Here is an 18,057-nt window from a genome sequence, read left to right as displayed (position 1 = left end):
CGCCTCCCCCTTAATATCTACTCTTGAAGGATTCAGCCACAAAAATCAAAGATCTCTAGAAGCAACATTTCAAGACAAAACAAATAGTTTCCAAGAAGAAATTTATGCAATGCTACGACAGATACAAATCACAATAGCTCTAAACCACAAGATTAAACATAACTTTGATAACATAAAGGTATATACTTCTAACTTAAATTTACAATCAAAAAACATTCAAAGAATGATGGTAAAGAATGAACAAACAAATCAGATAACAGAATGTGAACTAGAAAAAAAATGACTTAATTGGCAAGTCACAAATGAAGGGAATTATAATTTAATACAAACAAGAAAAAAACTCACAAGATTTGGATACAACAATAAATATGGGAAAGATACCTTATAAACCTAAGAAGAAAGAAGATTTAACAAAATGTACACTGCTAAGAGAATCACTGTTTGGGAGACAAAAAGTATACACCTTACATATTATGTATCCTCTACAACCTAACAACAACTACAAAAATACAAGAACTGTTTGACAAGTCAAAAATATTAATTTGGAAAACAATTTGGCAAAGGAAGAAGATTAGAGATGGGCTTAAGAGACTTGATTCGCCCTATCAGATGGAATATTATACGAGCAAACACTTGTTTGAATATGGCTAAATAAACAAATAACTTTGGCTATAAAGGGGCTTTAGAATAAGTGGGATAAGAGATATAAGTTATATAGTATTTTTGATAAGATACAAAATGTAAAAATATTGGGATGATGAAAGTGAAGGAAAAGTTTGAACTTTAAATACAAACTGAGTTTTAAAAGATTTAGATTTAAGGAATGATTGAAATATTGAGGGGAAATTAGACTTAATAAGGATACATAGTGATTCAATCAATTTTTACAAATAGAAGTGAAATATAAATTGATTAGAAAATATGTTATAGGTAGATGTTATGATAGATAAGTAGTATAGTATTTCTATAATATATGAAATATGAAAATACTGGGATGATATATTTAAGTGGAAAATTTGGATATTTAGATGTTAATTACCGAGAAAATTTTGATTGATAAGAATTGTTTGAATATTATGGAGAAATTGAGCTTAAACATTTATGAAAATAAGATATATGGTGAATCAATAAGATGACTTTTACAAAAATAACATAAGTTGATAAGAAAAAAATGCTATATATGGATGCTATTATTGTTGGTATAAATATAGAAGAAAATGTTTTTATTTAATCATTTATATATGGAAAATATCAAATATCAAAAATTATATATGTTTAATGCTGAAGGAGAATACTATTGGGAGAAGAGAGGATCAAGGAAATACAGTATATTATCAATTGATATACTAACTATGGAAATATAAAAATTAATTATTATTGTGTCATGGTTCCGACTAATGAAACACTTCAAAGAACCTTCAGGCATTGTTTATTCAAAAAAAGTCTATAATTAAAAATACTTCGAATAATTGCTGGAAATGTAAACAAAGGCCAGGTACCTACTACCATATCTGGTGGGTATGCCCTAAAGTGAAAAAGTTCTGGCTTAAAATACATACATGGTTGGAAAAGATGACTAAAATACAGGTTGAATTTAAACCAGAACTGTTTCTGTTAGGAATATTAGGAGCTAAGTATGAGAAGGAGAATGAGTATCTAATATTGCATGAATGAATGAACCTTTATTGTCAAAGTACAACCATGTATACATTGAGATTGGCTAAGCCAATCTCAGCAGCGACAATAGCATTTGCCCAATACTGGAAAAATGAAAACCTACCAACTAAGGAGGTTTTAATCAACAAAATTTTAGAGTGTGCAGAAATGGACAGATTAACCTTAGAGATTAAAGAGAAAGTGGATTCAATTTATTTTAAAACATGGGATAAATTTTACCAATGGTTAGGAAAACAAACTATCGAGAAATGAATGTGAGATGTTATTTTGAATATATATTAGTAAGGAGAATGATATGTATTGACTAATTGATACCATTTATGATTATTGTTTAGCATATATATTATAGCTATTTACTGTTATATTAATTAGCGTTAATTGAACATATGTACCCAGAATATAGTCTGTTTGCTAAAGCTTGAAAATGTTATTGGGTGGCAACCCCAATGTTGTTCCCAACCCCGTTCCTACCCCAATCCCGATCCTAACCCCATCCCAAATCCTGATCTTTACCCTGGTTATATCCCCTTCCTAACCCTATAAAATTCAATAAAAACTCTTATTAAAAAAGTCTATACTAATGAGCAGTGCTTTTTTTCTAAAAAAAAAAAAAGGTGCCGGAACTCTCATCTTGTTAATCTTTTATTTATATAATTTTATTTATATATTTATTTATTTCTTAATTGGCTTATACTCTTTGGTTGCGCTGTGCCCTGTTTGCAACTCTGCTACTTACTGAGAGAAAGTTGGTGAAATCGCTTCCCAGGGGCACAAAAGGAGGAAAGATTGCTGAGAAGTGCACTTACCTGTATACTGGCATTGGGAAGATTCTGGATTTCCCTCTCAGCCTTCCTATCCTAGGAAGATCCAGCAGAGATTGACCAAAAAGTTCATCTTGGGTCTGAACTCCCATGCAGTGAAAAGGAGAGGGCTTGTAACTTCTGGTTGTAGTTATCCACGTTTCTGCACACTGAAATAATCGGCCACTTATACAAATACAGAGCCTATCATGCTTTTATATTTATATGGAACAGATACATTACCTGAAAATTTAGGGGAGAAAAAATTGTGTATATATGTATTTTGGTTCTCACTTTAGAAGCATTTGGCATGTCTGCACTGCCAATTGTACTGTCAATTATATACCTATAAATACATCACTCGTGACATAATTTTTGGAATGTGTAAAAAATTTGAACCAGCCCAGAAACTCATTTCCCATTGTTTGTGTATATATAGAAAGTAAACACTGAAATAGATTTGGAAAGAGCAAGGACTTTGATTAAATGGAAATGTTGCTAAGCATAGAACTGTTGAGTTAATTTGCAGCTGTTTCTTCTGTTTTCTTTTTATGTGCTTATGATTTTACATCACATTTTAAAATCAGCTAAATTGAATAGGAATAAGATTGTGACTGAAAGAATACTAATTCTGAAATATAGTAAATATCTTTAACAAGTAACGTTAAATTTAGCTTTAGTGTAATTTGCTTGCTTACTGTAGCTAAAACTGGAAATTATATTTCTAAAGCATTAGTATGGCTCATTGAAAAGAACAAAGTTTTAATATTTATGATTCAAAGATATAAATGAGAAATATGTTTTTAAAAACCTTTGTAGCTTGTTCTCATATATACTCTGCCAATGGAATAACTAAAATTATGAAATTTGGAATCTACCAAGCTTCCCTCCCATGGACAGAAGACAATCCATGGGAAATGTGAATCAGTAATCCATAAGCATGATAGGCTCTGTATTTGTATAAGTGGCCGATTATCTCAGTGTGCAGAAACGTGGATAATTACAACCAGAAGTTGCAAGCCCTCTCCTTTTCACTGCATAGGAATTCAGACCCGAGATGAACTTTTTGGTCAATCTCTGCTGGATCTTCCTAGGATAGGAAGGCTGAGAGGGAAATCCAGAATCTTCCCAATGCCAGTATAAGGTAACAGCACTTCTCAGCAATCTTTCCTCCTTTTGTGCCCCCGGGAAGCGATTTCACCAACTTTTTCTCAGTAAGTAGTAGAGTTGCAAACAGGGCACAGCACAACCAAAGAGTATAAGCCAATTAAGAAAAAGGTATTCAAATATTTCTCTCTCTTCTCCTTTTCTGCTTCGAGTGGTACGCCTGGCTTCGGGGGGAAAGCGGAGGCATCTATTTCTTGCTTCTCCTGACGCGAGAGCGGGGCTGCCTTTCCAAATCGAGGCCCCTCACGGGAGAGGGCGCAGAAAAGGCAAATGATTCCAGGAAAGAACCAGCGTGCTCAGGGTTGCTATAGCAACAGCCTCCTCGCTGGAATTCAGGGCAGGGCCACGCTCTGACAGCGCAGCGATTTGACATTGCTGCGGGCTGGATGCGAAGGTCGAAATTGACATTTAGCCATGCGAGGTTAGGGATTCCTCTTTCCCCCCCCCAGCACTCAGGAATCAGCAGTCACATGTTTCTACAAAGGTGAGGGAACAGAACACAGTGGAAGTGTGCATTGCGTTGAGGGCCAGGCACTCCAGGGTGGCCACTTAGACGCACAGGGTGAGGCGACGGTGGTGCAGGTCCAGCACCGGGTAGGCCACCAGCCTGGCTGACACGGGTGAGCACATGGACTCCACAGAACCCACCTCCCACTCCTTGTCCTCACTTACCTACTTGAGATGGTGTAGTTGGGCAGCAGGGAGGGGTGCAAAGTTCCTGCCAACTCTCCTTCGCTGCAGACAACTTGCCAGTGCAATGTTTGCTAGCCGGGTCTTTTGGCGGGCTCAGCAGCATTTCCTATTGGCTTTCAAAAGCCAATAGGCTTTCAAAAGCCAATAGAGGGAGTAGCACAGCTTGTGCAAAAGCTTTTTGTGTTTGTGTGTGCAAAAAAGTGCCAGAACGCCGTTCTGAGCATTCTATGAGAAAAAAAGCCCTGCTAATGAGAACAAAGCGTCAGCACGGCATGTTGAGATGCCAAAATCTGAATTCCCCTCCCTTCAGCACCTAATATCTGGCACAGTTCCCTCCTCCAATTTGCAGTCCAACCGGGGTAGCATTCTCATCCCCCCAGCTTCATCTAATTCTAAGAGCAAAACAATTTAAAGGAAAAGGCTGCCTGTTATATTGTCAAAGCAAAAACATCCAATGTTTGCAGTGTTGACATATTGACTGTTAATTAACTATTATTGATTGTATTTTTTAAAAAAAATTCATGAACCAAGACAACATGCTGTGCACCAGACACTAAGGTTGTTATTGTAAAAAATCAATAAAACTCTTACAAAAAAAAGAAAGAAAAAACAACAACAGGACAGTCTTTTTCCCCCATACAACTATGAAATACATATATAGAAGTCTAGTCTAGAAACAAGGTAATCAGTAAAACAAAATGCAGCAATATAATGTCAGCAGGGAAGGAGAGGGGTAATGAAAGAAATAGTACTCAAAGGAATGTTCTCTCCACTCTTAATACATACCAGTCTGTCAATTCCAGGCTCTAGCTTGAAGTCGACACTAAGACTATGGGTTGAATCACCTAATACATGGTCAGAAGGAGGCATCTCACCAAGTAATACCAGTCCCTAAATGGGAAAAGGAAAAAGATGGTTTCATTTTGCCAGGCCAAATTCTCCTTCAGACTATACCAAGAATAAAATTTACCATTACATTTCATTCATTGTATTTTGTTTCTTTATACCTATCCTCCCTTTTCTCCTGCAAGATTCTTTGTTAGTTTTTTTCTACTAGTTAGCAAGTTTATCTTCACTGTGCTGCATGATTTAAAATTCTTTCTCTGAAAAAGTCATTAAGAGACCCATTCTAGCATTAATCACATGCAGCTAGAATGTATAGTTATAATATGGAGGACTGGAAAAGGAAAAATAAAATACTCATATTGAAAGTGTTAGAGCAAAAACTTTTCTTTTTTGTTTGCCAGGAGGCTAGGTCTGTAAGAAAGCTGATACTGGCTGAGTACCTCTTTCAGAAGCTGCAAAAAACAGAGAAGTAAGTTGTGTGTTGTTGGGCCTTGGAGCAGGCTGAGTCCTGCAAGTCATTGGGTGGGAAGGAAGCTGGAGGCTTGCAAGCTTCATCTGGCCTGATCTCCCCTTGATCGCTGGGGTGGGAAGGAAGCTGAAGGACTGACTGCAGGGACCCCGAGAAGCGGAACATGGGCTGCCACAGGGGGTGGGGATAGCCTTGTAAGACCTGGGACAGGTGACTTTCCCAGGGCCTCCCCCACCTGAGGCACCCTGTACTCTATTTGATGACCCCTGTGTTCATTTAACAGCTACATCAGGGACAGCAGGGGGTGGGGTCATTAAGCAAGGCCATTTTGCTTAACAGCCATCACAACATGCGTCCATAATGGACAGGCTGCATTACAGTTGTATCTCAAGGACTACCTGTACCAAATCTTTACTTATATAAAGTTTGTGGGCCCCATTAATCGCTTACAGTGTATGTGTGCATGTGTATGTACACAGAGAAAGAAACAATGTGCTGTAACAACAAATGTTAAGATTATGTACACTAAATACTAATACTACAAAACCTGAATATGAGACATTTTTACATTTCTCAAAGATTGATCTTATAAAACAGGGGTGTCAAACTGCCGGCCCACAGGCCAGATGCATCATAGCAAAACCGCGCCCACCCCATTGCCGGCAATGGCAAAAAAGTCGCAATACATCATGAAACGTCACGTGACGTTGCGAGTTTGACACCCCTGTTATAACACTACTCAGCATTCTAACAGAGAACAATCAAGCTACATGTTACATGGGAGTTTCTCTTTTGTAAATCTAAAGTAGCTTCAAATTAAAGAAGATTATATACTGTATACATGATAGCTATGGTAAACTGTATTTGATAGACTGCAGGTCTTTAGACAACTTTTGTATCAAGATCAAATACTCCTGTTATCACAGAATACAAAAAAATGGACAATGGCTTTAAAATGTTTTTTGTCTGTTTATTCTTCCTTCCCCTGCTCCAAAAGCCTTCAAGTTACAGAGGACTGTCAAGCACTGGGGAAATCAGGAAATCCAGGAACTTCAAATAAATATAAAGGTTTATTGCAAACTTAAGCTCTCTACAAAAATCTGAAGTACTAATGGGCAAAGCAAATTGGCAGTAGATAAGAATACATGGAAATCAAGGTGGGCTTGAATTAGATCTCTTGCGGGCGTGAAGTGTGATGTGTTTGACCCCTCCCTCAGGCTCAGCCTGATGATCTCCTACATCACCCACCCCTCCACCTTGGGCCCCTTCCTCTTCCATGGGTTCTTTTTTATATATATTTTATTAATTTTCTCATTTTACAATTGAATATTTAAAAAGCACCGTGATGATTGGGTTGATCAATAGTTCAATAGCATACATAAGTCTTTAGTATAAATCTCATGTTACAACATCAAATATTTCCTCTCTTTTTCCATTTTTCTTATTATTATCAACTAAATAAAAACATCTTTGTTACAGTTATCAATAATTTTTAGCTTATTCACATCTTCATTGCGTTTGCACTTAATCCTTGTATACAATCAATGTCCTGTTATTGCTTTTTTCAGGCTTTAATTTCCCATCAATATTCAAATTAACATTATTATTTATGATTTCCAAGTATTTTATTTTTAGGTGACCAAAGTTTCCCTTATCTCAACTTCTCCCTTTTCCCCTTTTCATAGCAAAATCTAATATTCTAGCTACACATCTTATCTATTTGATTATAGTATTGCTCTGTTTTTTAAAAGTTACCTATTTTCCACCATGTTAAACCATCTACTTAATAATACAGTATCCCCTCTAATAAGTCAAAACCATTATATGTGTTGTCTGGGTTAACCAATAGTTCAGTAATATACATAAATTTTTAGTTTAAGTCTAATATTAGAACATCAAATACTCCCTCTCTCTTTCCAATAATATCTGTTATCTCATATTGGGCAAACAGAATTCTTATTTTCAACTAAGTAAAAACATCCTTGTTACATTTATCAATACTTTTTAACCTATACATATGTTAATTACATTTGCACTTAATATACTTATATAAGCAATGTCCTATTATTGCTTTCCCCCCAAACTTTAATTTCCCATCAATATTCAAGAAAGTTCGCTGCTGATCCTGGCGCATCTGCTGAGCCCAGAAGAAGCATCCCTCAGCTGGAGTCCTGTCCCTACTCTGCAGAGGGCAGATCCCCATCATCCCCAGCCCAGCATGGTTCTTTTTGTTGCACCGTTGCAGACAAAGGGGGCCTCCAGTGAGGAGGAGGTGGAGGAAGAGGATTTAAGCAAGCTTAACAACCGGAGTGGGGATTCCCCCCACCCGCGAAACAAACGTGCTTCGTGGGTACCTCCCAGCACAACAGAAGTGACTAAAACCTGATGTATCCACCCAGCAGATGGGGAGGGGAATAAAAACCAAACACACACACACACAGCCAATCCTCAAAAGAAATGCTAACAACGACGAAAACCTCAGACAGGAGGAAGAGCATGGCCGGGCAGGCAGGCGTCTTGCTCAGCTGTGGCTTGGGGGAGGGGAAAGGGGCAGCTTCAACTCCCCGCCCCCCAAATGCTGCCCTCTCACAAAAGCAGGATGAAAACTCCAAAAAACAACAAGGGAAAAAGGTTAAAACAGAAGAGTGTCTCATGATGACTTGCTTCCCCACTACCTTCTAGCAATTTAAATATGTAAAGACCACAAAAGAAAAAAACTTGGCTTTCTTTCATTGTAATTCAGAAGGCAGGAATGGGAGGATTCGTGCGTGTGTGTTTGTGTGTGTGTGTGTTGTTTCAAAGGAAGGGAAAGAAGGGATGTAGGAGACGCAGCAGGTGAATGGTGATGGTGCATGGCTTCTGGTGTTGGGGGGCATCTTTTTAAAAGAGCAAAACAAGGCAAAAAATAAAAATCCCCCAGTCCACCCGCAAGAGCAGGATATGGATGTGAACTTTTTTTTCTTGTTCAGAAGAGACACTCTTCTGTTTTAACCTTTTCTCCTGGTCATTTTTCGAAGTTTTCATCCTGATTTCGTGAGAGGGCAGCATTTGGGGTGTGTGTGTGAAGCTGCCCCCTTCCCCCCCCCCAAGCCACCAGCCGAGCAAGATGCTCGCCTGCCTGCACTCTTTCCCCTGTCCAAGGTTTTCTTGTTGTGAGCATTTCTGTTGAGAATTAGCAGGGGAATGGGCTGTTTGGTTTTTATACCACCCACCCCCACCCCGTCTGCTGGGTGGTCGCAGCTAACAACAATAATTAAGCTCACTTGAAGTTCTAGTACAAAGCCTTAGTAAGACCACACTTGGAATACTGCATCCAGTTCTGATTACCACAATACAAAAAACATGTTGAGACTCTGGAAAGACTGCAGAGAAGAGCAACAAGAATGATTAGGGGGCTGGTGGCTAAAACATACAACAAATGATTACAGAAATTGGGTATGTCTAGTCTAATGAAAAGAAGGACCAGGGGTGACATGATAGCAGTGTTCCAATAGAGGGGGGGGGGGTCAAACTATTTTCCAAAGCACCAAAAGGCAAGACAAGAAACAATGGGTGAAAACTAACCAAGGAAAGAAACAATCTAGAACTGAAAATTCCTCAAGGTGAGAGCAATCAACCAATGGAACAGCTTGCTTTCAGAGGTTGTGACTGCTCCATCACTGGAGGCTTTCAAAAAGAGACTGGACAACCATTTGTCTGAAACGGTATAGGGTGTCCTGCTTGAGCAGGGGGTTGGACTAGAAGACCTCCAAGGTCCCTTCTAACTCTATTATTCTGTGTTCTATTATGAGGCAATAGGTTTTGTTTGCTGAACTTGGTTTTCAGCACAAAAACCTCTGGTTTACCCTGAATGTCAACTTGTACCAGGGAATGCAGCACCTGGATCTCTTTAAATCAGGGCAAGTAACTCCTGGATCAATCACATGGGCTGTGGTAGTGGGGAGCTGTAATTAGTTGTAGAGGAGTACAAGTCTGTTTGCCTTATCTAAACCATGCAACAACATCAGAAACTAGAAGATTTACAAGTACATCTCACAGTGGAAACCCACATTATGGTTTGCAAATGTGGTTTATGTTGGCCACTGAGCTATTTAACATCTGTAGCAAGCCAACAGGATAGGAACAAACAGTTTGGCACTGTCCACATTATTTGGACTATAATACATCCCTCAAAACTTGACCAATAGTCAGGAATTATGAAACTTCCTATCTCTCTAATCTAGCTGAGGTAGGTATAGGATTCTATAATTATACTTGGGCTTGGTGGCTCATGATGGTTCATGGAACAGTAGTTTAGTAGGGTCCTGGATGAAATGTTCTGCTTCTGGAGTCAGTTGCGGTGGAGCCTGGGTTAACAGGGGAACTAGCTATGGTGGTGGCCAGTGGAAATCAGAGCTCAATATGAGATCGGCTGGGTGGACAGATGATATGGTAATTGGTGGCCGAATTTGCTGCAGTTTCAGCTGGGATCATTCCCCTTGCTGTGGAAAATCTTTGGAGAGCCAGTTTCAATTGCTGGGCTTTAGTGGCATCATAGATCAGGGTATGGGTGAAGGTGTGGCTGTCGCCATCCCGCAACTCTTGGGGCCTTTAGGGACACTGCACCAGACATAGCCAGATGTAAGAACCTGTTTGTGAAACTGGACCACAAACATCAGTTAGGGTTGCTTGCCTCCCTGTGGTCTAGCGGCATCCTTCACTGGGTTGAGTCTGTTGCTGAGTTGGCAGTGAAATAGACCTAGGCTGATGGTCGTGGAGTATTTCAACCTCCTTTCTCTTGGCCCACAGTCTGAGGTTGCTTGGGGATTTTGTCCACCATGGCAACTATGGACCTCATTCAGCTTCGACACAACAAAGGTCACACTTTGGATCTGGTTTTTGTCTTGAGACTGTGGCAACATGATTGGGGGATGTTACTATCAGTCTCTTGCTATTGACAGTTCACTCCCTCTTGGCCCTGCAGTACTCTGTAGCTGCCTTCTGTTGCAGAGAAGAGCCTATTTGATCAGCCTGACCCAAGTGACCGATTGACCCAGTGGAGTTTCAGAGGGAGTTTAGGTTTACAGTGTATTCAGAAAAGTATTCAGACCCCCCTTCACTTTTGTCAATTTTGTTATGCTGCAGCCTGATTCTACAATTGTTGAAATTCATTTTTTCCCCCATTGATCTACACTCGGTACCCCATAATGACAAAGTGAAAACAGAATTTTAGAACTGTCTGTAAATTTATTAAAAGGAAAAAAAAATATCACATTGGCATAAGTATTCAGACCCTTTGCAGCAACAGAGCCTTGGTGGAGCCTTGGTGGACCCTTAGTGGAGCCGTGGGCTAATGCCTCCTTAAGTAACACCAGCTGCCTGCAATTAGTGCAGGTTCGCATCCCACCAGGCTCAAGGTTAACTCAGCCTTCCATCCTTCTGAGGTAGGTAAAATGAGGACCCAGATTGTTGGGGGCAATAAGCTGACTTTGTAATAATGCCGCTTGGGGGGGGGGGCGAAAGCCCTAATAAGCAGGCATATACATAGAATGAAGGCTATTGCTAAGCACATTGGTTTGTGCTTAAATTGTAAGCCGCCCTGAGTCTTCGGAGAAGGGCGGGATATAAATGGGATTTAAAAAAAAACTTGAAATTGACCTCTGATGCCTCCCATTTCTCTTGATCACTGCTGACATGTTTCTACATTTTCATTAGAGTCCACCTGTGGTAAATTAAATTGATTGGACCGTCAGAAGAGTAGAAAACTCTATCAGAGGGGATGGATCGTGGTTCATTTTTGAAGCATGATAAACAAAGAAAACCCGAAGCATATCTTCTACTGTTAACCTTTTTAATTACAAAGAAACTTATAAAAACACAGAAAAGACTCCTGCCTACATGTCTATCTTCCCAGCGAGCACAAAGAAGAGGAAAGAGAAAGTAACTTTTTTGTTTTGGACATGCGCACACAGTAGAAAACTGGCTGAACATGAGACACTCACCATGGTTACAATGATAAGATAACAAGACAGCTTGCAAAGTACTAAACTTTAACTTGCTTCACTGAGAAAACAGAAAAACGCAGTGACATCCCCTTCTTTTGTCAGTAAAGCAAAACTCAGATAAGACACATTTTCTTACGCAGATACTCGTGCTGGGCTGCAGGAAGTGGCTTGTTCAGCATATCAGCAATCTGATAATGTGTAGGCACATACTGTAATTTTACAAAACCTTGTTTAACTACTTGTCTTATATTTTGATAACGGATGTCAATGTGTCTAGACCTAGAACCTGTAAAATTATTCTCAGATATATAAACCACAGATTCGTTGTCTTCCATCACAGTGATCGGTCGAATCGGCTGTGTCCAGATATCTGTGACTAAAGCATCAAACCACGTTAGAGAATTACATGCATCTGAAACACAAGCATATTCAGCTTCAGTAGACGAACAAGAAACAAAATACTGTTTACGCACATGCCAGTAAACAGGACATCCATTTAAGAACATCATATAACCTAAAGTACTTTTACGTGATTTCTTATCGCTCGCCCAATCAGAATCTGCATAACAACATAACTCTGCATAGTCAGTATGTGTCGGTTCTAATAATAACTTCATGTTTTTAGTGTGCTTTAAGTATCTCAATAATTTTTTAACACATGTCCAATGAAACTGTTTTGCCTTGCCTACGTGTCGTGATAGAAGATTAACACTAAGTGCAATGTCGGGTCTAGTCCAACTACTAATATACAGCAGTGACCCAATGACTGAGCGATAAAGTGTTTGATCCTCGAACTCAGGACTTGGTTCATGTGCCAAGTTGTGAAAATCGGTTTGCATGGGTATACTCACTGGTTTAGCATCCTCCATGTTGCAGTGATGCAATAGTTGTTCAATCTTATCTTCTTGTGTGAGACTGAACCCCTTCTGAGTTTTGACAACTTGAACACCCAAATAAGTGTTAATATATCCTAAAGACTTCAATGTGAAAAACTTTTGTAAAGCTTTAGCAAAAAACTCACTCATCTGCTTATTTGGACCAATATAAACAATATCATCAACATAAACAAGAACTATCTCATACCTATTATCAGATCTTTTAGTAAACACGCATTCATCTGTTTCGGACTTAATAAAGCCCATTGAATTTAGTTTGTCAGAAAGACATAAGTACCACATTAAACCAGACTGTTTCAGACCATAAAGACCTTTGTGTAGAAACCAAGTATCCCCTTCCTGTTGTTGGAAACCTGGAGGACCTTTCACATAGATTTCTTCATCTAGATCAGCGTGTAGATAAGCCGTTTCAACATCAAACTGGAAAACCTCTAAACCAAGGATAGTTGCAGTGGCTAAGGCGATTTTCACACTCTCAGTCCGCACTGTGGGTGAATACGTATTTGTATAGTCCTCAGGATAACGTTGAGAGAAACCCTGGGCTACAAGTCTGGCCTTATACAACGACTCACCATTTGGCTTCTTTTTAATTCTGTAGACCCATCGAGTGCCAATAACTTTCTTGTTTGCTGGAGGGCTTGCAGGTGTAAACACTTGAAGTTTCTTTAGACTGTCCATTTCAGCCTGCATTGCCTTAAACCATTTATCTTGCTCTGATTCAGTAAGATGTTTGATTTGTGTGAACTTCTCAGGAGGAAGTGTAACATTACAAATCAAAGGTAAAGGTGCTTTCGTTACTTGCCACGAATACCGTTTTGGAGGGATTCCCTTTGTGGTCCTCTTGGAACGTCTCGGAACAACCGTCCATTCTTCTTCCGTTTCGTCCTCGTCTTCATCATCGTCGCCAGCGGCAGCATCAACAACCCGCGAAGACCGAACAATAGGTTGAGAAGAACTCGTGGAAGGAACATTCGCCTGTGAATCTTGATCATCAGGCTGCATGGTATTAGCAGCAGCATCTCTTGGAAAATAAACTCCAGGATCGTTAAAATGAATCCTGGACCAGTCAGCATCTTCCTCAAAAGTAGTGGATTGTGAAATCACTATTACATGATGAGAGTCAATATATTTCCTCCATTTTGAATTATCATCAATGGCCATAAATCTCATTCTTTTTGCTGCAGGACCCCCTTTCCTTCTTTGCGCTAAAGGAATATTCACCATAGCGTATGAACCAAAAATATGGAGATGCGTGAGATCAGGCTTGTGTCCATATAACATGAAATAAGGGGTCTGATTTATTACACTACTCCAAGTACGGTTGATGATATGATTAGCATATTTAATAGCCTCACCCCAGTATGGGAGACTGAGGTTAGCATCTTCAAGTAGGCAACGCATGATTGTTTGCAGAACCCCGTTTCTACGTTCTGCCACTCCATTCTCAGCCGGAGTGTAAGGAGCTGAGGTCTGGTGTAGTATGCCATTCTTACGCATCCAGCCCTGAAACCACTGAGACATGAATTCAGCACCGCGATCACTCTGAATTCTGGCGATGCTAACTTCGTATTGGGTATAGACAAGATTGGCAAAGTCTTTAAAGATCTGAAAGGTCTCAGATTTTTCTCTCATAGGAAATACATATCCATATCTAGAGTAATTATCAACAATTGTCAAGAAATATCTTTTACCACCAATTGTTGGTGTAAAAGGACCCACTATGTCAGTGTGTACCAAATCAAAAATGCGTGTTGACAGGCGTGCAGTGCGCTTTGGAATTGCTGCTGCTTTGGATTTAGATTTTTTGCAGACAGCACAATCCAAGAACACCTTACACCCCTTTAGATCCAAACCTCTAGCGAACTCTGGCATCTTCTTCAGAACACAGAAACTGGCATGACCCAATGTTCTATGCCACTTATGAATACACCTGTAATGCAAAGGTTTACCTGTTAGTGAATTCTCAACATTAGCTTATTTATTAGGAACCTCAGGCTTGCCGTGAGCAACCTGTGTCTTATTTGTCTTCCTGTTAGCTTTCGGAGCCTTTGACATAGCAACAGGATCTCTCTCTGGGACATCTCTCCCTGGGCCTGCACTCTCCCTTTTTGTAGCTTGTATACTTGCCTGCTCTTGCTTCTTAGACTTTGGCTTTAAGTAATAAACACCACCAATCAACATGGTTTCAGCAACAATATCTCCATCTTTAACTACATAACTTGCCTTTTCAAGATGATGAACCTGGAATTTTGATACCCTAGACAAGTGACTCTGACTAAGCAAATTACTATTAGCTGATGGTACATAATAAACATCAGAAATGTACACATCGAGCTCTTCAATATAAACAGTTCCTTTTCCCTTGACCTGAACAGGTTGATTTGAAAAAGAGTAAAGTTCATGAAGTTCAGGTTCAGGCTCGTGCATCTCTGTATAAAGCTCTTTTCTATAGTTAACATGTAAAGCTGCTCCACTGTCCAAAGTCCAAAGAAGTCGTCTGTTATACTCTGGTTGAGGTTGTGGATCGTCGGTTAAAGCCAATGTGGCAAGTGGAGCTTGCAAATCACCCCTAGGACCACGACCTTGTCATCCGCTTCTACCTCTGCCTCCTCTGGAATCTGTTCCTCTGGGCTGGTACGTGGCAGGTGCTGGAAATCGTTGGGGACAATCCCGGGTGGCATGTCCCACACGATTGCAGATGTAACATCTTGGCATCCTTGGAACGTAGGCTCTTTCACGGAAGGGACGCCTGACTGGAGCTCTTGATGCAGGTGGTCCTCTCAAATGTGGCGCGGCTTGCATAAGTGCCTCTTCTTCGGTTAAAATTCTGCATACATGATCCACTGTGCGTTGAGCAATGGGCACTTGATTAATCTTGGTAATAGCATCTTTCCAGTCATAGTTCAATGAGTTAATAATAATGCTGATCATTTGAAAGTCATCAATAGGATAGCCATTTTCACCCAGTTCTCTTCTTATTCCTTTCATTTTAGTTAAGTGTTCTCCAATATGTTCACCAGGTTTTAATTTAGAGCCATGGAACTGGGACAAAAGCAAACATGTAGACTCAATTGACGTAGGCCGATAACATGCTTCTAATTGAGTCCAAATTTGTTGAGCAGTTGCATCTTGTGAAAATGTAAGCTGCAATTCAGTGTCCATTGACATCAATAATGTTGTGCATGCTTTATTATTCAAGTCCCATATATCAGGAGTCCATGGCTGGTTAGGAGGATTAAATACCATGTGATGAGTACCTTCTCTGCATAGCAAATTCCAACTTCACTGACCCATGCCCTGTAATTTTGTCCTGACCGCTTCAATTTTGAATCACCAGCCAGTGGTACAATAGGAGATGCCTGTTGAGGAACATGCATTTGAGGTACTGGCTGTGCAGGTTGTGCCATCCGGACGTGACCTGCAGGAGGCACCGGTGGTGCCTGTGCCAAGATTTGGGGCAGATGCATTGGGACTGCCGCTGGTACTGGTGCTGGCTGTGGCTGCACTTGAGCCGCAATTCCACTCTGGCCAGCAGGAGGCGCTGGCACTTGAGCTGCTACATTAAGTTGGCCTGCAGTTAGCACTGGCCTTTGTATTTGAGAACCCAGTGGTAGCTGCACTTGGGCTGACTGTTGCTTTGCTCTGTCTGGGATAGAAACCAGGCTAGTAGCAGTATTAACAGGAATTCTAGCATCATCAACTTGGAGCAATGATTGATGAATAGACATCTGTGAAAACGCATTTTGCATTCTCTTAATTTGCTCTTGCATTCCATATAATAAGTCATTTCTATCTTGTAAAACAAATTCACCAGCAGATGGTGCTATAACATTAGATTCAGGCAGCACTGTAGCCTTGCGTGCCATTCGAATTTTCTGTTCCCCTTCTTCTAACATAACACCCACTGGTGGGTGTGGCTTAGAAGGCTTGGAAGAAGAAAGCAATATGTCCAACTCTGGGCTTTGCATAACAGTAGAGTCCCTCTCGTGCTGTTTAATCATTGAGGCATATGCTTTAGCCTGTTGTAGCCTTTGCTCAAAAACCTCAATTTGTTCAAAAAAACTTTTCTCAGAGGTACAAGGAGAATAAAACATTACATCCTGCCCATATTCAGCATGAGCTCCGTGAGTGTGAAAACTTTCTGAGACGGCTGCATTAAAGCTTGTAAAAATAGAAGACGGTGTAACTGACCTTAAATCTTCTTCTCCAAGACACATGGCAGAAGCAAGTAAAATCTGTTCTTCGTCAGACTCCTCTCTGTCTTCCTTTGGCATCGGCATTTTCAGTAAATTGAGGACAGCATAAATCAGCTGAACTAAGTTATCAGCATCAAAAATAAACAAACCATTCTCTGCTACCATGTCAGAAGAGTAAAAAACTCTATCAAAGGGGATGGATCGTGGTTCATTTTTGAAGCATGATAAACAAAGAAAACCCGAAGCATATCTTCTACTGTTAACCTTTTTAATTACAAAGAAACTTATACAAACACAGAAAAGACTCCTGCCTACATGTCTATCTTCCCAGAGAGCACAAAGAAGAGGAAAGAGAAAGTAACTTTTTTGTTTTGGACATGTGCACACAGTAGAAAACTGGCTGAACATGAGACACTCACCATGGTTACAATGATAAGATAACAAGATAGCTTGCAAAGTACAAAACTTTAACTTGCTTTACTGAGAAAACAGAAAAACGCAGTGACATGGACATGATTTGGAAAGCCACACACCTCTCTATAGAAGGCCTCACAGCTGACAATGCATACTGTAGCAGAGCAAAAGCCATGAGGTCAAAGGAACTGCCTGAAGAGCTCAGAAACAGGATTATTGTAAGGCACAGTTCTGGGGAAGGCTACAATAAAATTTCTGCTGCACTGAAGGTTCCTAAGAGCAGAGTGGCCTCCATAATTCTCAAATGGAAGATGTTTGGGATAACCAGGACTCTTCCAAGAGCTGGTCATCTGGTGAAACTGAGCAATTGGGGGAGACGGGCCTCAGTAAGAGAGGTGAACAAGAACCCGATGGTCACTCTGAGCTCCAGAGATCCTGTTTGGAGATGGGACAGAGTTCCAGAAGGACAACCATCACTGCAGCTCTCCACTGATCCGGGCTTTATGGCAAAGTGGCTATAGACGGAAGACTCTACTCAATGCAAAACACATGAAAGCCCACTTGGAGTTAGCAAAAAAGCACTTGAAGGACTCTCAGACTGTGAGGAACAAGATTCTCTAGTTTGATGAAACCAAGATTGAAGTGTTTGGCCTCAATTTTAAATGTTATGTCTGGAGGAAACCAGGCACCTCTCATCACCTGCCCAATATCATCCCAACAGTGAAGCGTGGTGGTGGCAGCATCATGCTGGGGGGGTGGTTTTCAGCAGCAGGGACTGGGAGACTGGTCAGGGTTTAGGGAAAGCTGAATGGAGCAAAGTACAGGGATATCCTCAATGTAAACCTGTTCCACAGCACTCAGGACCTCAGACTGGACCGAAGGTTCACTTTCCAAAATGACACCAATCCTAAGCAC

The 18,057-nt window shown here is 40.3% G+C and overlaps 1 protein-coding gene across 1 annotated transcript in view; it reads right to left on the bottom strand.

Moving 5' to 3' along the window:
- LOC308676582 (KAT8 regulatory NSL complex subunit 1-like) overlaps nucleotides 1-18,057 on the bottom strand; it is a gene marked incomplete at its 5' end in the record, with an annotated part of 305,549 nt that overhangs the window by 189,297 nt on the left and 98,195 nt on the right. Inside the window, one exon of the mRNA XM_081342460.1 lies at nucleotides 5,124-5,228. Coding sequence (XP_081198586.1) covers nucleotides 5,124-5,228 — 105 coding nt within the window. The remainder of the gene's footprint in view (nucleotides 1-5,123; nucleotides 5,229-18,057) is intronic.

Source organism: Vipera berus, assembly GCF_964194415.1.
Source record: "Vipera berus genome assembly, chromosome: W".
NCBI classification, from domain to species: Eukaryota; Metazoa; Chordata; class Lepidosauria; order Squamata; family Viperidae; genus Vipera; species Vipera berus.
Note: the sequence above shows the minus strand (reverse complement) of the source record. Positions and strands in the feature narration are given on the sequence as shown.